At 36.4% G+C, this 22,529-nt stretch overlaps 1 protein-coding gene across 1 annotated transcript in view; it reads left to right on the top strand.

Moving 5' to 3' along the window:
• Window positions 1-22,529, top strand: part of FBN2 (fibrillin 2) — a 248,470-nt gene that overhangs the window by 6,440 nt on the left and 219,501 nt on the right. The window contains 2 exon segments of the mRNA XM_021701751.1: window positions 2,758-2,853; window positions 9,480-9,575. Of these exon segments, the coding sequence (XP_021557426.1) occupies window positions 2,758-2,853; window positions 9,480-9,575 (192 nt within the window).

Below are 22,529 nucleotides of genomic sequence, written 5' to 3'. Positions count from 1 at the left end.
AACTATGAGGTATTATTATTATCTCATTTTATAGAGAAAGGAGTTTGGCACGTGTGAATTTAGTAACTTGCCCAGGATAACATAGATTTAAATCCATGTATTCTGATGCCTAAACCTATAGGCTCCAACCCTAGGCTCTATTTATTGCCTTTGCATAATCCTGTAGTCCATGTCCTGTTTCATGGGTGAACTAAAGGAGAAAGATAAGAGGATTGGGTTGACAATGAATATTATATACTGACCAGATGCTTAACATATATTAACTCACTTTGCTTTACACGTATTAACTCTCAGCGGTCCTATAAGATCACAATGGTGGACTAGAATTGTGTTATTCATGACCCAATTCAGGATTGTCAGGTCTTCAAGATTAATCTTTTAGGCCAGTGTTTAAGATAATATTATAACAAGGTGGAAGCAGATACTGTTTATTTAATTGTTCAGTAATTAAATAAAATTTTAAATCTGCCTCAAGCCAGAGTGACATTGTTTTATTTTTAACATTTATCTCTCCAAATTTTCTCTCAGAAGAGGTAGTAGAGAATGTGTCTTACTCAGAAATGGAAGATTCAAGACTTAAATGACCAATGTCGTTGCCTTCTGATGAAACTTCTGTGTAAAAACTTCTAGTTTCATTTTCTCTGAAAATAATGTGTCATTTTCTCAGTGTTTTAAAGTTCTCCTTCACAATTCATCCAGGCTTTCTTGACCACCCCGATTAGCAGATTTCCTCCAGTGCTTTCAGGAACCTTTCTGGTTTGACTGCCTGGAAGATATTCTTTTTTTTTTTTTTTTTTAAAGATTTTATTTATTTATTTGAGAGAGAATGAGAGAGAGCACATGAGAGGGGGGGAGGGTCAGAGGGAGAAGCAGACTCCCTGCCGAGCAGGGAGCCCGATGTGGGACTCTGTCCAGGGACTCCAGGATCATGGCCTGAGCCGAAGGCATTCGCTTAACCAACTGAGCCACCCAGGCGCCCTGCCTGGAAGATATTCTTACCCATATTTTCATTAATCCGTTGTCTTAGTTTACTCATATGTGCCTTCAGGAAAAAAAAAATCCTGGAGAAATTTTACAGTTCAACTTCTTAATCCTCCTCCTGAGCAGCTAAATATTCACTGGCCTAACCCTCAGTTTATGGCATATAATTTCATAGGGAATCCCTGAATTGCCATGGCCTTGGGTAATACTCCCTTTTCATCAGGAATGTTTCTCTTTTCCAGTCCTTATCCTGTTCCACTCCCCCAAGGCATTTAGCACCATTATTTGCCCTCTTTATGAAATACTCTTTTCCCTCCGCTTGTGCAGTATCCGTGGCCACAGCGTTCCTTTTCTTGATTATTATTTTTTAGTTTCCTGTGTGTATCTTCTTCATTAGACTTCAACTCAGGGTTTGGGGTTCTCAACAGTCTGGCCTCCCTGGGTGAACTCATTTGCATATATGCTTCAACTACTACCAATACGTTGCTAACTCATAGTAATTGTCTCCAGAATAGATCCCTCCATTGAGCCTCCTATTCACAGGTTCCATTTCCTAGTCTACATCTCCACTGGAATGCACATAGTACACGTCTGAAACTTGATAGCAGGGAATTTGATTCGTTGTTGCCCACAGTCTACTTCTTCCAGTTTCTCTTGCTTCAGCAAATGCCATTGCCCTCTACCCAGTGTCTAAGCAACTGTTTCTCTTTACTTTCTTCCTCCTTCTCTCATGTCAACTCTTTTAACAAGACCTGTGGGTTCTGTTGGAAAACATATCTCAAATGCATCTTCTCCTTTCCATCACCACTGATACCCTGTGGTTCAGCTCCCCTCATCTCTTACCCGGAGTGTTGTAGTAACTCCCAGTGGCTTCTCTGGCTTACACTCTTGGCCTCTTCAGATCTGTTCTCTGCAAAGAAGCTACAGGCATCCTTTAAAAATACAAATTGCATCACTTTACTCTCTTAAACCCTTTCAATAACTTCTTTTGCATTTGGGATATAATGCCAACCCTTCCATGGCCTGGGAGACCCTGCATTATCTGGCTGGCCTCTCGATGCGTCTCTAAGATCTTTTCTTCCCAGCCTGACTCTTTATAATCATGTGACTCTTTCAGTTCTTCAAATAGAGGAAACTCTCCACCATCTGAGGGTCTTTTTCAATTTGGTGGTTCCTCTCCTGTGAGGTTCCTCTCAGGTACTTCTCACGCCTGGCTCATTCTCTTCCTTCAGAACTCTTCCTAAGTGTCACATCAGAATGGTCTTGTCTCCCTCCTGTCTAGGTTCCTCCTTGGTTCCAGGCTATTCTCCTTTACAACACAGTTTCTTCTGGAGAACTTGTCACAATCTCTAATGGCCTTGTAGTGTTTGTTTGTTTGTGTTTTGTCTGTCTCTCTATGGGAATGTTAGCTCCATGAAGGTGGATACTAAGTCTTCCGTTATAGCAGGGTGCTGAGCCCATAGGGCGGGCAGACACTCAGCCCCTGCATCCTGAATGGATACACAAGTGCCTCCCACCTCCTAGAAACTATGCTACCAGTCGCCACATACTGATTTCTTTGAACACTGAAAGTGTAATCTATTTTAAATGCCTACAGAATAACGTAACAGACACGTGCATGTGTGCACTTACACAAATAAGTATATATGTGGGTCATAACATTTCTGTCGAATATATTTGTCATTGAATTGGAGATTTAGTATAGTCTAATAACTCACAGATACTAAAATTTCAGTGATTAATAGTTTTATATTTTGTTGCTGTTGTTCATTGCAGTTCAGCAGTGCAACGTTAGGTGCATGAATGGAGGAACCTGTGCGGATGACCATTGCCAGTGTCAGAAGGGATATATCGGAACTTACTGTGGACAACGTAAGGAACATTGGAATGGACTTCATTTATTTGATTTACTGGGTTTTTCATACTAACTCAAAACTGAAGGACCTGTAAAGCCTATGATCATTAAAAAAAATAACTTGATGTAGTAAGCCATACCTTACAGCTAAATTTCTAATTTTTATCATAGGAGATTTTTTTTCTCTTTTAGGATTTTTGTATTTTAGAGTATTGATGTTGAATCCCACTAGTACTTCCTCAGATTTGACCCATATCACAAGTTAATATTTACTCACTTTTTAAAAAAAAATCTTGCTCCATGAAACACGAATACCTTCCTGAAGACATGGTAAAGATTGTTGTGATTTCACTCTCTTTAGGATATCCCAAATTAACCCAAGGAGAGCCAATCTTTTAAATTGTCTTTTGCTCATATATATTTAATTATGTAATGAAACAGTGCAGCGCTCTGAAATGATTTTTAAAACATCATATTTCATTGTGAAAGAGGGAGCTTTAATCCAGTTAATAAGGTCTCCTCTTCACTTACTAGAGAATATTCTGTGCTAATTAAGAAATAACTTTTTAACAAGGATGTGGGGATGATCGCTCTTGGATTATGACATATCACTGGAGAACACTGGAGGTTTGGGTTTCCCAAATTGTGGGACTCTTTCAAGAATTGCAATATTTTTAAGTGTGGATGAGTAGAAGGACATGACATTAAAGATCGTTGAATCATAAATAGTAACAAAGTGCCTTCTCATTTCATTTGGATTTCAGGGTCTAGATTCACTGCTAATCTTCAGGGTCTCCCTAAGAACTTCTTGTCAACCTTTTTAACATACAAAGACCAAGTAATAGGTGTGCAAGAACATCTACTTTGTTTTAAGCTAATCTTATTTTTGTTGGAATTTTAAAAACTGAAAAAAAAAATGGTTTTCAGTATGCATAAAGTATAAAATTAACTATTTTAACCATTTTTACATGTCCAGTTTCGTGGCATTAAGTATATTCACATTGTTGTGTAATCATCGCTGCCATCCATCTCCAGAACTTTTTTGAGTTGCAAAACTGAAACTCTGCCCGGTAAACACTGACTCCCCATTTCTCCCTCACCCAGCTCCTGGCAACCACCATTCTACTTTCTCTCTCTATGAATATGACTGCTCTAGCCACCTCAGACAAGTGGAATCATACAGCATATGTCCTTTTGTGATGAGTTTATTTTTACTTAGCATAATGTGTTCATGGCTCATCCATGTTAGAGCATATTTTAGAATTTCCTTCCTTTTTAAAGCTGCATAATATTCCATTTTGTGTACATACCATAATTTGTTTTTATCTGTTTACATGAATGGACACTTGAGGTGCTGTCACCTTTTTTTTTTATTAAAGATTTTATTTATTTATTTGATAAGAGAGATAGAGAGCACAAGCATGCACGGAGGGAGAGGGAGAGGGAGAAGCAGACTCCCCACCGAGCAGGGAGCTGGACGTGGGGCTCGATTCCAGGACCCTGGGATCATGACCTGAGCCGAAGGCAGACGCTTAACCCACCGAGCCACCCAGGCACCCCGAGGTGCTGCCACCTTTTGGCTTTTGTGAATATGGATGCACAGCCATCCATTTGGGTCCCTGCTTTCAGTTCTTTTGAGTACCATACCCAGAAGTAGAATTGCTAGATCATGTGCTAATTCTGTTTTTAATTTTAAGAGCTGCCTTACTGTTTTCCTCAGTGGCCACCCCATTTTACATTCCTAGCAGCAGTGTACAGGGGTTCTAAGTTCTCCACATTCTCACCAACGCTTACTTCCGTTTTGTTTGTTGGTTTTTGTGTGTGTGAGTGAGATAGCCATCCTAATGGATGTGAAGTGGTATCTTCTTGTGGTGGTTGTTCTTAGTAAGATTGCCTTCAGGTATTAGGGTAATACAGCTTTCCCTTTATAAATGCTATGGAGTTTTCTTTTAAAATAATTGAAAATAAGTAGGTGAATCAATTTAAAGAAAAATACTTTGTTCAGGTCAGGAGTCAGCCACCTTTTTCTGTAAAGGCCAGATAATATTTTAGACTTAGTGGTTTCTGTCACAACCACTTGGCTCTTCTCTTACAGTGCAAAAGTGACCATAAACCATATGTAAATGAAAGAACTTGGCTGGGTTTCAGCAGGACTTTATTTTTGGGCACTGCAATTTGAACTTTATACCATTGCCATGTGTCACAAAAATATGATTCTTCTCTTGATTTTCCAACCATAGAAAAATGTGAAAACTGTTCCTAACTCATGGACAATACAAAAACGGGTGGTGGGCCAGATCTGACCTGTGGACTGTAGTTTACAGACCCCTGTGTAGGCAGCTTTCAGGTATGGCTATAGCTGTTAAGATAATCTGAGACTGACAAGTGTGGGAAATGGAGTGTTAAGGAATTTGAGAGAATACACCGCACTGAGGCCAGTTTTCTTGCAGGAATAGGAGATGCCGGTGTAGGGTGTTGGGCTAGGGTTGGCCAGGCAAGAGCAGCAAAGAGCTGAACAACAGTGTAACAGATATCGTAGCAAACTTTGTTTTTTCATGGATGATTTCTTTTCTACGTTTTCTTCAAATATTTAGGTATTTTCCTAATTTTATACAATGGACTCCAGTTTATAACCACTAAAAAACAAAAAACAAAAAAACCTGTGAACACAATATTTATAAGGAAGCAGATTTATACCTTTTTAATACCTAAACAGACTGATTGTATTCCTCTTCTGTAGAGTTCAGTAGCAATCGAAGAAACACAATTATCCTTCCTGAAACTCAACCTTTTGTTGTGTAGAGAGAGAAAATCATAATTACTTTAGAATTACAGGAGGAAGAGCCTTGCCTCAACTTATCTTTCAGAGTATTTGCTCAAATCTATCATGAAACCAGCCACTGTCAGCCTGAATTCAGCTGCTGTATCTGTCTGGGGCATATCTGTGTGTATATGTATTTTCCTGAAGATTCTGCAGAAAGATTTCCAGCTGCTGTGTCCCTTCCCTGCTCTTTGCACAGAAATGAAAGTAAAGGTGCTTTTATGTTCTTCTGCCCTGTGCCAAACCATACCGATGCACCCCCCACCCCCCGCCACTTTTCAGTCAGGGGAAAGGAAAAAGCACTGGGTCAGAAGAGCAGCATATATGAAAATTTGTTTGCTATCTCATGAGACAAAACTATAATTGCCCAACATTTACTCAGGGTTAATAGAACATATGGTGAGCAAACAAGATGACCTAAAAGATCCCATTTTAGGTCAGTGGGAAAAGTGTTCCAGACAGAGGGAAAAGCAGATTCATAGGACCTGTGGTGGGAACAGATTTCACATGTTTTGTAGATAGTAAGAAACCCATGTGCCTAAAGAGATGAAAGGAGGTAATTGTGGGAGGTGAGTTCAGAGATGGTGGTGGACGGCCTTACCCACCAAGGAAAGAAATCAGGACTCTAAATATTATGGGGAGCCACTGAGGTAGTTTGAACAGTGGAGTGATATGATCTGATTAACTTAAAAAAACTAATCACTCTGGCTGCTACTGGATTGTAGAAAGGGTGAGAGAGAACATGAAAGGCGAGTTAACAGCTTCTTGGTGCTGGTGCATGGTGCTGTAATTGAGCATGTGGGAAGTGCTAGTCTTGGACTTGTATTCGGAGGTAGAATCTATGGAAGGAAGTGTGTGCTGATGGAGTGGGTGCGCTGCGGGGGTAAAAAACAGACACAAAGATCCATGATGACAACTGGAGGATTTGGATGGAGCTCCAGAGTGAATGGTCATGTCATTTCCTGAAATGGGAAGACTGAGCAGGGCGTGGATTAGGCGGAGCTGCAAACACGGGATGGGAAGAGTTTTGTTTTGGACTTGGTAGTTTAAAAAATCTGTTAGACCTCCAATTGGAAAGATGTATGAGCTAAGATCTTCGGAGAGAGCTGAGGGAGATACGAACTTGGGAGCATGTAGACTGAATTTTTATATAGATAATAAGTTAATTATAGGCCTGGGTGAAGATCACTGGGAAGTTGGTGTGGAGAGTACATAGCATGGTTTTTTCGCGATTGCCTTTTGCTTTATCCCACACCAGGTGTAAGCATTTCTTTCTTCCTGGTGGTCAGCCTTCTTTCCAAGGTAGAAATTTAGGCATATTCACATTTCTTTCCAACTCCAGCTGAAATGTGAATTTCCATTTCTGTTATGTTTTGTTACAAGAAAAACTACTTCATAAAATAACTTTCATCATAACTCATTAAGAAGGAAAATTACCTTTTATTTTTTTATTCTACTTTTATATGCATTGTCCACTTCTTTTGCTGTTTTTGTTCTTCATTGTAAACTTTGGACGATGGAGAAGAAGTCTTATTTTCATACAAATACTCTGTAGAATAAAAGAGAAGGAGAATTAAAGTTTGTAGAACACTTTCAATGTGCAGCCACTGTGCACTTTGTTTTATACATCATTTTATTTAATCCTCAAGCCCCTCTCAGGAAGGATCTATTAACTCGATTTTCAGCATGGGTCTCGTGAGAGAACATGTCCGGGAAAGTGATTTCCATTTATATTTCTTACAGCTTGATGATATTGAAAGTAAATTTCTCAGATCATAATTAATTACATTAGATAAGGGCTACCTCTTTGCAGTATGTGTTTTTAGCATTTGCAGTGTTCAAGTGCCGGCCGTTGTTTCTGTGGAGTTCCACACCACTGAGACTTCTCTGACAGGTTTTTGTTTTCTTCCACATTCCTGTCCACCCCCATCTTTCTCACGCTTCTCATAACCTTTATTTCCTTTCCTTTATCCTCTGTATTTGTTCATCCAGTTTATTGCCCGGCCCATATTGCAGGACAGGGATGAGTTGCACATGCTGTGTAAGCACAAATGAAGAAGCAGAAAGGTGTGGTTCTTCCAGAGATGCACTTGTGCAGATGTACGGAGAATCCTTCCCGCTTTTGAGTGAAGCCTGATACAGACAAAGAATTTTAAAGCCCCTGGCACAGTGGTGCTTTAAGATAAAGAAGTCTTTTGTTTCAAAGCATGTTTTCGTTTTGTACTGTTAGCAGAACAGAAGCCACTTGGAAGCATTCTGGATGAAAATAGGTAATCCAGCTCAGTATTCGTGGTAAGGAGATAGTAACACTATTGCATTTTTAGATACCAGTTTATATATTGAGCTTCCCTTTTTCCATATGTACCTCATTTGAAGTGCACACAGATGTGCTTTGCCCCCTCACTTGGCTTTACTGTTTTAAACTCTGTTTTTTGGGCACAAGTCATAGAATATAATCCTCTTCATCTGTGAGGACAGTGTTTATGTTCAACAAGGTGGGTGGGTTGATAGACAAGCTCTTAATACCAGTATTTTCTCTTGGAGTAGGCATGATTCTTGGATTCAGCTGCCATCAGGAGAGTTTGTAGGAATAGTGATTTTTCAGGGAATATCCAGAATGGTCTTTAGGGAGTGGTCTTCTCTTTGTGGTTCTGGCTGCTGAGGGTGGTGCAGTGGGGGAGGGGAGCCGCTCAGGCTCAGTTCTGGCTCCCTGGCTCCCTGGGCCCACGGAGCCTGAACTGAATCCTGGTCTCCCTGGTGACAAGTGGAAAGGAGTGAAAGAGTGTATGCTGCCTGTGTTTGCCTTAAAAATTTTGATTTGGGGTTAATTTTTTAATAAAAATATTTCTTGTATTGACACAGTGAGGTTTTTTTCCTTCTTTCCTTTTATATCCTGTACATACTATGTACACATTAGTTATGTCTCTTGGTGTTTCTTTGCTGAACTGATGGTATTACCCCAGCCCCCACTGTTCATGTTAGTTTTTTTCCTTTTCTTATTTACCCACCCCAGTCTTTTTTCTTCAGGGCGGGGGGTGCTTTTTTCTTCTCTTTGTTGCCATATCCTCTTTATTTTTCCATATCACATCCCTCCCTCTTTTCTGTCTCTCTGCTACCTATTGTCTGCCGCCTTTTTCCTACATTTCCCCATATTTAATTTCATACCTGCGAAGATTGATTATGGGGGTAATAGAACTAAAATAACGAATTGGATAGTTATATTCTGACAGTATGAGCATTTGAGCCAGCCAATCCTTGTGATTTTGTTTAAAAGAAAAAAAAAAATTTACCAGATGTGTACGTAACAATGTGATTTACATGAATTGTGTAGGCTTTTGTCTCAGTATACATTATGTATATTTATTTAAATGCCTTCTGTAAGCTGTAGATTGTGTTTGAGAGGGAAGATCCATTATGGGCTGCATTTCCACACTATATTGTACAGATGACCTTGGAGCAACACAGGACCTAGGGGTGCCAGCCCTCCATGCAGTTGAATATCTGTGTATAACTTTTGAATCCCCAGAAACCTAGCTACTAATAGTTTGTTTGGAAGCCTTACTGATAATATAAACTGTGGATTAATAGATTTTTTTTTAATGTTATATGTATCATATACTGTATTCTTAAAGTAAGCTAGAGAAAAGAAAATGTGATTAAGGAGCCTAAGAAAGAGAAAATACACTTACAGCACTGTACTGTGTTTATCGGAAAGAATCTGCTTATGAGTGGACCAGCATAGTTCAAACCTGGTGATGTTCAGCGGTCACCTGTACTTGGAGATGGACTATATAACGAGCTTCTTGTTGTGTTTGTGTGCAGCTGTCTGTGAAAATGGGTGTCAGAATGGTGGACGCTGTATCGGACCTAACCGCTGTGCTTGTGTTTATGGATTCACTGGTCCACAGTGCGAAAGAGGTAAGAAAAGAGAAATGAGAACCTCCCTTTGGAGAAGTCTCTTTTGTTCTAAAAACATATAATTTTTGGTTATCCAAAGAAAATTCTTCTAATGAAATTATATTTTTATTCGTCTTTGATGATGTCTATAACTCGAACGGTAAGATTACGAGACCTAACTAACAACAGCTGAAGAGTGTCAGTTTTCTCCACCAGAGTGATCTCATTTCAGGAGGCCCGTGGAAGTTCTGTTGGGCAGGAGAAAAGGAGTGGATGCTCAGCAGGCATCCAGCATTGTCTACTTTACCCATGTAAATGGTCAGTCAAGCCAATATAAAACCAATTGACCATGATATGAGTAGCACTTAAACTCATGATCGGTAGACTGCTGGAAATCTCCAGTGTCGGTGTGCTAAATGGACTATTAATGGTGTCCTGGAAGCAAATGGTGGCCAGTGGCATATCAAAGATGGTTAATCTTAAAAAATGTGATAACTATTTAACACTGAACCGTATGAGTAAAAATAAGGTGAAACTGAAAGCAATATTACATAATCACTCATGATGACATACATCCTCAATTTATTTTCCCAGGGCTTGGCATAGCATCTAAACTTGTACAGCACTTTCTTTGTTGCAAAACGTTAGAGTGTATGAAGCTATTATGTTACAATATTACAGATAAGTAGTGGTGATGGTTTATATATGTAAAGAGGTTTTAAATTGCAAAGAAACCTTGTATCTAAAAAATTATACTCATTACCCTGACAAGAACTTCATCCTAATATTTGGGTTAAATCCTGAGAAGAAATAGAGAAATTAGAATTCTACTTAAAGTTTGAAAAGTAAGATGTATGAAGCCTTTTAACATACACTGGTATGTATATATACCTCGTGATATTTAAATTATTCCTAAGGTAACTGAGATTTCTTGGGACTGCAATACATTCCACAAATGACAGAGTTTATGGTTATACTTAGGGCAAATTTAAATGTCTTTACCAGATGCTTTTATTTTCAAAAGAAAAATTGTGAAATGTTAGCATAAAAAGGTAAGTTGTTGAGAATGGAATAACACAAATTTCCTACATAATGTTAAGTTTATTTAAATACTACAGAATGAAAAATATTTCAATTTAAAATTTCAAACACCATTATAATTGGTGGAGATGATGTGCATTTTTCTGGAAGTCACGTAACCTTTGTAGTTCTCTCGTCCTGAAGCAGATTTCAAGGTCAATTCCTAATTGGCAAAGGAATTGGGCAGTTTCAAGTCAGAGGCTTCCAGGCATTACATCAGCATTCTTCAACAGTTATCCATTCATTAGATTTGTTAGTCCTTACTACATTTATGGGAATCCAATAAAGACGTACATATATCTTACATGTACAGTAGCATGTTTTCAGAAGAAATTACAAAATTAATTAGTTAATGAATTGGCCTGAAGAATATTTTTTAAAACATGGGTTTGCTTCTTAAAAATCTTTTCAATTATTACCCTTCAGATGAAAGTTCTAAAACTTTTTTTCTTCCAAACAAAGTTAATAATTCTCACTCTGTATTGCAAATACAAACTTACACGCTTTTAGAAGATATTTTCAGTTGAATATTTTAGTGTGTAATAGCTAATCCCTGTAAAAGTAGAGTTCATAGTTTTTTTAAGAAACATTGTTTATACAGATACACAAGGAATAGTTCGTTTACGTTGAGCTTAGTGAATAGGCTCACATGCCCTGTTAATATTTAAAGTTCGTATTGTGTTTTTCAGTTATGGAGTTTCAAAAATATATGTTCTTTGTTCTCTTAAAAAAAAAAGACTTTTGTAAAATGAGGGATGTTTTTCCTCCTTGATGTAGGACACATATAATTTTCCTTTAAATTGGCCTCTGGGGATCAGTTGTATGATAAAACATGGCTGCTTTTCCAGCTATCTAGGCTTCTGGCAGACTGGTTTCCGGACTGGAGACAGAGACTGAGTGGTAACTGAGTGGCTGGCATGATTATGGTATTTAACTTGAGTCTTGGTGCTGGGTAAGCTGAACCTCTTTGGAGTTCTCTTCTCACTCATGCTGATATGTAAATGACCTTTTATACTTAGCATTAAAGAAAGAGTTATTAGGGCCACTGCTGATTGTAGAAGGCAGACAGCCCAGCTGTGTCCAAGGCACACGTAGAGACTCAGCTCTTTTGGCTTCTCTTTCAGAATACGTGGCATTTGAAAAAAAAGATAAATATTGCACTTAATATATACCTGACAATACAGAGAAATGGAATTAACATCATATATCAAGACCTGGTGCTTTTTTTCCCCAAACACTTAAAATGTACCTTATTATTTATCAGTAGAAATTTGGAGGGGATGGGGTGGGCACCTTGAATTTTCCTTAAGGCTTATATAAGGATCATCTGTTAGAAATATACCCTAGACTCTTTTAAATTATCCATAAATTATTATTACACGCTTTTTATCATGTAAACATGATTTTCTTTTAAAAATGCATAAATTTGGTGAATTTCAAAGATCTTTGTATTTGGTGACATTTCATTTAAAATGTACATTTTTCGGTAAATGGTACCTTAAAAAGGAAGATGGGAGATTAACTTTTTAATCTATTGACATTTAAAAAAAATTTTTTTTATTATGTTAGTCACCATTAGTTTTTTAAATTTTATTATGTTATGTTAATCACCATACATTACATCATTAGTTTTTGATGTAGTGTTCCATGATTCATTGTTGCGTTAATCTCTTGACGTTTTTAAGAAAAATTCCATTTGTGAATCTGAAGCTACTTTAAAAAAGGTGAGATCAAATGTTAAAGTCTATGAAATATAAACTTTCAAGCCTTTGTGTAAAATGAAACATGGATGGATTTCTCTTCAGGACAGATTTCATAAAATCATCCAGTTGTAGAACCTCATGCATGATCTCACTGTCTAAAAGCCTTTTGGAGGAGTCACTCAGCCTCTGCTTGAATATCTCCAGTCACAGGGTTCTCACCCACTTACCCCATTGTAAGCAGGGTTTCATGGTCAGAATCCTGGTTGTTCAAATGCTGTATTATTATGGTTCTGCCTAAGCTAGGCATCTAGCAGATGGATAGCCCATTCTTTATTGTCCAGATGATGGTGACTTCTCTAAAAGGAGGCACCCATAATTTTACCCCTCAGGTTTGCATATTGGCAACTTGAAGTGTAATTATAAGCTCTTGAGTTTTTCTGTATATTTTTGTTCATCCACCCAAATACTTCCTATTTCAGGAAGTAAAGTAACTGGGACAGCTATTCAGCCTACTCAGACCATATCTAGATTCTCCAAAAACAAGAATGGAGGCAGGCAAACTTAGGGTTTTCCTAAATTCTGAGAATTAGGTAGACCAGGCCTAAGTGTGTTCAGAAATAATTGATGCATGTATTAATTAACTAATTCCATGGTCCTGGAATTTATTATAAAGTACACATGGTGAGTTTGTTTAGCCTATGAAGTAACAGCAAGTTAGTGTGACCAGGAATACAGGGGAGCATGGGGAGAGAATATGCTGGTATATTATGCAGGATTCTATACACAATGGATTTGATGCTTCCAAGAAATGTATAAGCAGTATGTTTCAGAAAAAATTCCTTCCATTGTAATATTCTTATCTTAAAAAAACACCTTTATTATAAAATAGTTTCAAAAATATGATAAACAAAAATATGCAATTATTCATAATTCTTCCAGTCAGAATTAATTACTTTATAAAATTTTGGGGGATATGCTTTGAATCCTCTATTCTTCTACACATATATTGCTTTTGAAGATTGGGATCTTTCCATTCTTACTGGAATCCACCCTTCTGTAACATGAAATCTGCTTGTATCATAGTTATTATTGTATATTAGTTAATATTTAAGGTCATTTCCAGATTTTCTTTTTGTTTTATTGGCTTACTCGTATTTTAGCAATGCCGTGATAAGAATCTGTGTGGATAAATCTATAACCTGGACTTTATTCTTAGAAATGCATAGAAATGCAACTGCTGAGTTGTTGAGTATGTGAAAATTTAAAGCTTTTGATATATCCTGTTTATTTCCCTCTAAAAAGGCTTTTTATGATTTAATCCTTTGGTATTATATGTAGAAAGTCTTTCTGCTTTCCCAAATCTTAAAAATATCTATAGTTTTCCCCCTAGTGCTATGAGATTTTATTTCTTTTTGCTTTTTAAACCGTAAGTTAGAATATATAAGAGGGTAATTTTTATTTTTAGATGAGGTCAATTTATTTATGAATATTAATTTTCATGTATCTTTTGAGTGCTTATTAAGTGTTAGGTAGTTGGAGCTCATGCTCCAAAGACAAACAATATAAACTCTGTTAATGAGAAGCAAACTAAAGAACAGCAGTGGTCATCTACTTAAACATTAAAAAGAATATAATATGTGTTAAATAATATAATAGGAGTAGGGACAACTTTATGTGAGAGCTCAGGAATGCTTCCTGGTTAAGGGAGAATTAGAAATGTCTTCCCGCAGTTAATCTGAATGAAAAAAAATATAACTTATTATAATGAGAAAGAGCAGTTTGGGACTAATTCCTGTATTGATATTACAAGGTACATCATGATTGACTTTTATGCTAAATTAAACTCCATAGTTAAGTACCATAGTTAAGTACCAGAGCTGAACTTGTTTTATAGAAATAAAATGTCTGCCTTTCTCTTGCACCTTGAAGATTTAGTGAGAAAGAAATTAGAAGGAACAGAGAGAGAATATTACCAACCATAGATGTCAAACTCACGTGCACCCACACGCACGCACACACACACACATATTTCTGCACTCGTGAGACTGTTAAGAACATTTTATAACCTCGCACTCTCTAAGCTAAACTTAGCCTTAAATGGGCATCAGAGAAATACCAAAAGATCTGTGGGAACTTTACTTTTTGGCACTAGCTCAGATGACATCCTTATCTTGAATGCCATTAAGAACACAAGGGAAGGAAAACGAGAGCAAAAAAGCAGACAGTGGGAAGTAGAAGGGAAGGGAGGGAAGAAAGAAAGGAAGGATGAGAGAAAAGGAAGGTGGAATACTAAGACTAGAAGTGGAGACGCTTGGTTCTAGAAAGGAAAGTTCTGCATTTGAGAGACAATCATTGATTGATCTGATCTGGGAGAAGCCAGGGCTCCCATTCCTCAGTCTTTGCTTTAAACCTCTGCTGTTTAGATGTGTGCAGTAAGATCAGATGTGTTGGCAGCCTGTTAAACTTTAATGCTTTACCTTTGAAACTCCTTTGAAGTAAAGCAGTGAGCGTTTTCATTTATTGCAGCTCTAAGTGCCCTTACTTATACATTTCTTTGTTTTTGCTTTATCTACCTAGAGGCAGGGAAACCTGCAACAGAAAATTTAAAATAGTAAAATATTTTATGTGTGTGTAATTCCATAATATTTTCCTCTTTTCCTATTTCAGCATCTGATTGGAAGGCATTAGAGATTAATTGGTGTGGAACCTGGGCAGACACACACACACACACACACACATGAATTAAATATAAAGAAACGTTATATAGGATTCAGCCAAGAATAATAATGAAATGTGCATATGTACTCTGTACATTTGACCCTTGAACAACATAGGTTTGCACTCTGCAGCTCCACTTATATGTGGACTTTTTTTTTCCAATAAATATACTACAGTCCTGTAACTGTGTTTTCTTTTCTTTATGATTTTTTAATATTGTTTTCTCTTAGCTTACTTCATTATAAAAATAGTATATAATACATATAAAAATACATGGTAATCAGCTGTTTATATTATTGATAAGGGTTCTGGTCAAACAGTAGACTACTAATGGTTAAGTTTGGGAAGTCAAAAGTGATATATGGGTTTTCAACTGCATGGGGGTCAGTGCCCCTAACTTCTTTGTTGTTCAAGGATCAATCGTATTTCAAAAAATCCCAAACATTATAAATTCCTAAATAGCACCTGCATCTAAGGGTTTCAGCTAAAGGACTGTGGACCTGCAGTTGCTTCATGGAATTGTTGGAAAGATTAAAAGCAGCAATGTGTTCAGCTCATATATATGAGGCAGAGTGCCTGGCACACGGTAGCATCCACTAAGTAATATTTGTTGTGTTTTAAGTACACAGGGTGTAGTCAGAATCAGAACTGAAGTTTGTCGTATTTTAAGTACACAGGGTATAGTCAGATTCAGAACGGAATATTAAGACCTATATGACCTTGGAAATGTGATTGCCCTCTCTGATCCTTGTTTCTGCATATAAAATATGTGTCTTTTGTGTCACCCTTATTCTTGTGACTTAAATGACACAGTATAATACCTGGCACCCAATAAATGATAATCATTGATGCTAATCTCTTTTAACTGGACTCCCCATTTATCAAAAAAAAGTAAATATGGTGGCTGGCTGTTCAAAATGGAATATTCAAAAATGGAATTTCAAATGGGGAATAAAAGGATTTTGTTAATTACTTAAGTCATACAAATAAAGTTTCATGCTGTCCTTATTGAGAATACATACCATATTTTAAGAGAGGCTCACCTTCCTGGTATGAGAATTAAATGAGATCCAGTGCCTAGCCAGGGTCTAGTACGAGAAAGTACTTTGAATGATAAGCTATCGTTGTGGAAAATGAAAACAAGATATGATAGGCTTTCTTGGACAGAATTGTCTTGATGGAAGAGAGAGATAATTCCCAGATTACTGGGACTATATCAGATCAGGGTGCATCAGTTGTGAACAATGTTAAGTTTCATTGTTTTAACTTCTGTAGGTTTTTTGGTAATAATACACAGAAATAAACTGAAAGGTAAAAGTATCATTAGCATTACTTTGCATGTTATACAGTTGGACTTTTAGACCCTACTTATGTTGTTTTGACATATTTGTGCTGTAAATCCCAGTGTTAATATCAGTAGTTACTATTTAACTGGTCTGTTTGGTCTCTGCCTTCGCTGTACACAAGGTCTATTTCTGAGCATTTTGCAGTAGAACTGATATATATGTAGGGTTTATTTTGCTCAAGATACTTGTAATCAATAGTCTTGCATGTTGCTCAATCTAATAGGAGGAGGTTGGGGAAGGTCTTCAAACAGGTCAGAGAACAGTTCCTCTATGAAGACTTCCTTGACTACCACACACCCCCTGCCTCAGTTTACTTTTCAGGCAAAAATTAGGCATGCTCTCCTATCTACCTGTCATGCATTCCATTCCTCTAGAATAGCTCTCTTCATCACTGTGTTGTGACTGCTTGCTTACCTGGTGGTGAGCTTGTTAAGAGCAGAGATTTTTATCTGAAGTTGCTTTTGTGTTCCTTCTCCTCCACACAGTGCAGTCTATGCAGGGCACACCAGTTATGTGACTGGATAACCATTGGGGTTCCAAGTAGAAGAAATAGGATGAAAAAAAGTATAGACATGGTAGAGGCCCTTGAATGTTCATGGAGGCTTATTTATCATGGAGGCTGTAAGACACACTTCATGAAATGGAAGTGTAGAAGATGAGGCTGGGCAAATAGACTTGGACCTTAATATATGAAGTCTGGAATGCCAGAGTCCAGAGGCTTCCCTCTGTTCAGCAGGCACTAGGGAGAGGGATTATGAAGGACTTCTGTACATGAAAGTAGTTCTCCAGAGAGGTTACTCTGGAGTGGCAAACAAAAAGGAATAGAGAGTGGAGAAACTGAGACAGGTATACCATTCTGAACTCATTGCATGTCAGCTAGATCACAGTAATGGATATATTATGTTTGTATGTTTTTATTGAGACTATGGATTTATATATGTGTAAAATTAGATTGCTAGTATTAATTTGGAAAGGAAGATTATGTAATATTGAAGGAAAATGACAGTTATTGAACATTTACTATGATAAGTGCTTGAGAGGAATTAATACTTATAACTTATAACTGGTTGTTATAACTGCAACCCAAAGATAGCATTTTTTTAAACATCATATTAACTGATAAAAAAACTGAGGCACAAAGAGGTAAAGCATTTTGCTCAGATTCACCCAGATAATAAAGGGAAAAAGAGGGGTTTGAACACAAGTGGTATAACCTCAAAACTCATGCACTTAATCACAGTTTTATTTAAGTGAAACACAGCAGTGTGGAAGTAATATATTCCCACTCTGTGGAAATGTATTGTGTCAATTGTTCAGTATGAGAATGATAACAGGGTACATGATTGCAATCGAGTGAAAGAGATGGCTTGCTATTTTTGTATTTTGTTATATGGCCCAGGGACATCTTTTTGGTATATACATTTCAGATTATACGTCTGAATACATATACACAGAGATTGTTTATGTATATGATCTTCTGAAATATTTGTTCAAAACTCATAATGCTTAAAGGGAAATTGAGACTTATATTTCCAGCCAAGATGGACTAGCAGGAACCAGATGAACCTCCTTGCCTGAAAAGAACTGAAAAACAGAATAAAAGATACGAAACAATGGTTTTCAAGATACTGAACATCAGATAACAAAATACAGTGATAGCTGAAAGAAGGACTTCACTAGATTTCCACAGCTTTCTGTTCGAGAGAGTTTTTCCATTATAGCTACACAGACTCCTTAAATTGAGGAGATGAAGTTGAGCTTCTGGGGAGACCAACATAGCTAGAGTTCTCAGGATGAGAGTTCTCCTGGAGAGGAGAGAGCTGTATATATTCAGAGGGCCTCTCTCAAATTTTCCATGGGATGCTGGTCAACATATTGCATGTGAGGAATGTATATGAGAATAGAGAAAGAATCACCCAAAAGAATTGGAATGATACTCAGAGCACATACAAGCCCATAAATACTGCCTTTCCCTCAAATCAGGATGGAGACATCCCTACATTATCTACAGGGCAGTGGTTAGAGTACCCAGCAAGGTCTGTATTCAGTAGTGGGGAATACTTAGCTACAGACTAAATGCTGCTCTAGTCCTGGTGAATAAATCATAACAGCAACATCCAATAGGATCAAACATCCAAGAACAAAGTTCAACAATATATTTGTAAGAATACAAATATACCAAACACTCAGTAAGTTAAAATTCACAATATATGGCATCTAAACAAATAGTATCATTCACGCATTTTCTACAAATAAGCAAAAGAGTATGATCATGATGAGAAGAAATATCAGCTTGCCAAAATCAATCCAGAACCTACCTGGATGTTATAATTAGACCAGGAGACTGAAACTGTTATTATAAGGATATTCTGTATGTCCATAAAGCTAGAGGAAAGACTCAAAGTGTTAGGGATGTGAAATCCAAGTTGAGTTTCTAGAGATGAAAACTGTAATATCACAAGTGAAATATATTCTGGATGGGATTAATGGCACGTTAGACATTGTAGATACAAAGGTAAGTGAACCTGAAGATGTAGCAATGGAAATTACTCAAAATGAAAGAGAAGGAAGTTTAAAAAATATGGGAGCATGTCAACAAGCTTCTGATGAACTGTACACATGTAATTTGGAGTTACCACAGGAGTGGATGGTAGCAAAAACATATTTGAGGAAATAATGGGCAGAAATTTTCCAAGTTTGATCAATTCTTTAAAGTGACAGAACTAGGAAGATAATGAATCCCAAACAGAAGAAACCTTGAGAAAACTGTCTCAAGGGACAACATGATTGCTCCTAACTACATAAACAGTGAAAATCTTAAAAGCAGCTGGAGAAAAAAGACTCTTTTTGTACAAAGTTTAAAAAGATAAGGATCACAAAAAATTTCTTGTCGGAAACAGTGCAAGTGAAAGACACTGGTACAGCATACTTAAAGTACTGAAATTTAAAAAAAGTCCTAGATTTCTATATCTAAGAAAATGTCTTTCAAAAACAAAGGCAAAAGAAAGCCTTTTTTAAACATATAAAAAATGAAAGAATTCTTCACCAGCAGACCTGCACTTCAAGAAATGTTAAAGGCAAAAAAAAAAAAAAAAAAAGAAAGTTAAATGCAGTCCTTCAAGCAGAAGACAAATAATACCAGATATAAATATGAATCCCTACAAGGGAAAGAAGAACATCAAAAAGGTATCTAGGTAGATATATAAAATTTTTTCCTAGAATTTAAGTCTCTTTGAGAAGCAATTGGGTGTTTAAACAAAAATAGTTAAAATTTTCTGAGGAGTTTTTAGCAGATCAGATGGTAAAATGAACATCAACCCAAAGGCTGGGAGGCTCTTATACTGCCAAGTAGCATAATGTCACTTGAAGACACGCTTTGATAAAGATGTGTACTCTAAGCCCTAAAGCAACCACTTAAAAATACAGAATCTTAACTCATAAGTCAACAAAAGGTGACAAAATGGATTAAAACATACTCAAAGTAGCAAAATAAGGGAAAGAAAATAAATGGACAATTAGAAAACAACTAGAAAGTGGTACAGTTAAACGTAACCATATCAGTAATGGTTTAAATGTGAATGGTCTCAGCATCCAATTAAAAGGCAGAGATTGTTAGGATAAAAAACCAATATCCAATTATATGCTACCTATAAGAAATCTACTTAGATTAGAGGATACTAATAGTTTAAAAGCAAAAGGATGGAAAAAGAAATATCTGGTTGATACTAATCAAAAGAAAGCTGGAGTGGCTTGATTAGTATCAAAGAAAGTAGATTTCAGACCAAAGGGTAGCATCAGGCATGAAGGTCATTTCATAATGATAAATCATGTAAAGGGATATAACAATTCTAAATGTTAACCCATTTCATAACATGGCTTCAAAATACATAAGTAAAACCGGATAGAACTGCAAGGAGAAGTAGACATATCTACAGTTATGGCTGGAGATTTCAGCACCTCTCAATAATTGAGAGAAGTAGATAATAAAGATAGAGAAGACTTGAACATCACTATCAATGTACATGATGAGTTTGACATTTATGGAATACTCTGTTACACGATAGCAGAGAATGTACATTCTTTTCAAGTCCACGTGGAACATGTAGCAAAAGAGATCATTTTCTGAATTGTAAACCAAGTTTCCATAAATTATACAATGTGTGTTCTCACTCTACAGTGGAATTAAACCAGAATTCAATAACAGATCCCTGCAAAATACATTCTGTATTGTATAATTCATTTCTAATACCCATAGATCAAAGAAGCAATCAAAAGGGAAATTGGAAAGCATTTTGACCTGAATAAAAGTGAAAACACAATGTATCAAAATTTGGGGGATGCCACAAAGGAGTACTTAGAGGGAAGCTTATGGTGCTGAGGTCTGTGTTAAGAAAATTCTCAACTAAGTGAACTCAGCTTCTTCATTAAAAAGTTAGAAGAGCAAGTTAAACCAAAGTAAGCAGAAAAGAAATAATAAAAGTCAAAGTGAAAATAAATGAAGTACCAAACAGAAAAAGTGAGAAAATCATTGAAATTGAAAGCTATTTCATTGAAAAGATCAGCAAATTGAAAAGCTTGTATCCACAATGATCAGTGAAAAGCAAAGACAGAAATTATCAATATCAGGAATGTGAGAGATGATATCACTACAGATTTCACTGTTATTAAATGGATAATGAGACAATATAATGAAAAACTTTAAGCCAATTAAAATAAAGTGGACAATTTCTTGAAAGACACAAATCAGAAAGCTCACTGAAGAAGAAATAAATAAACATGAATATCTCTATATTGACTTAAAAAATTGAATCTGTATAAGCCTTCTCATAAAGAAAAATCCTGACCCAGATGGCTTTGGTGGTGAATTCTACCAAACATTTAAGAAGGGAATAATGCCAATTGTATACAGACTTTTCTAGAAAACTGAACAGAAGTTAAAGCTTCCCAACTCATTCTGTGAGGTTGAATTACCTCGATACCCAAATGGGAAAAAGACATTTCAAGGAAAAATAACATGAAAATATTTCTCATGATGTAAAATTTATCAGAATTTTAGCAAAGTATATCAGCAGTACTTTGAAAGGATAATATAAGCAAGTGGTATCTATCCCAGGATATTAAAAATCATATTAACATCATATTAACAATTTTTAAAAATCCTATGACCATCTAAATAGCTGCAGAAAAAAAACAGTTGACAAGATCTGTTCCCCCAAACTATCAACAAACTAGAAAATAAAAAAGAACTTCCTCGATGTGATAAAAGGGCATTTCCAAAATGCCTATAGCTGACATCACACTGAATGATGAAACGCCGAATTCTTTTACCCTAATATCAAGAACAGAGAAGGAAGAGTCATTCTTTACCACTTCTTTTGAACATTGCAGTTTTTGGTTCTAGCAAGAGCAATAAGACAATAAAAGTGAAAGTCATAGATATTGGAAAGGAAGAAGTAAAACTTTTACTTGCAGATGACATCACTGTCTACGTAGAAAATAAGTTTAGCAAGATTGCAGGACACAAGACCAATGTATGGAAGTCAGTTATTAGTATTTATAATATAGTATTAGTATTATAATATTAGTATTTCTTTACTAGTGATCAAGTGATTTAAAAACAGTACCATATACAGTACCATAAATACTATGAAGTGCTCAGGGGTAATTATGACAAAAAATGTACAAGGCTTGCATACTGAAAACTATAAAACATTGTTAAGCAAAATTAATGACATAAATAAATGGAAAGATACACTGTACCATGTACTATGGTACATCTATTGGAAGACTCAGTATCGTGGGATGCCTCTTCTCCCCAAATTTATTAGATTCAACACAATTCTGATAAAAGTCACAACAATTTTGGAGAAATTGAGAGACTGATTATAAAATTTATATGAAAATGCCAAGAACCTAGAAAAGCCAAAGCACATTCTAAGAACAGGATTGGAAGACTGAAACTGCATGATTTCAAATTTATTATCAAGCTATAGTAATCAAGAGAGTTTGGCATTAGGATAGACAGAGAACTCCAAAACAATCCTATAAATGCATAGATCAACAAAGTTGCAAAGGTAATTCAATATAGTCTTTTTAACAAGTGGTGCTGGAACAAATAGATATCCATA

The sequence above is a fragment of the Neomonachus schauinslandi genome, chromosome 7, assembly GCF_002201575.2.
Source record: "Neomonachus schauinslandi chromosome 7, ASM220157v2, whole genome shotgun sequence".
Classification (NCBI taxonomy): Eukaryota; Metazoa; Chordata; class Mammalia; order Carnivora; family Phocidae; genus Neomonachus; species Neomonachus schauinslandi.
The sequence above is the reverse complement of the archived record's forward strand: the minus strand, read 5'-3'. Positions and strand labels throughout refer to the sequence as shown.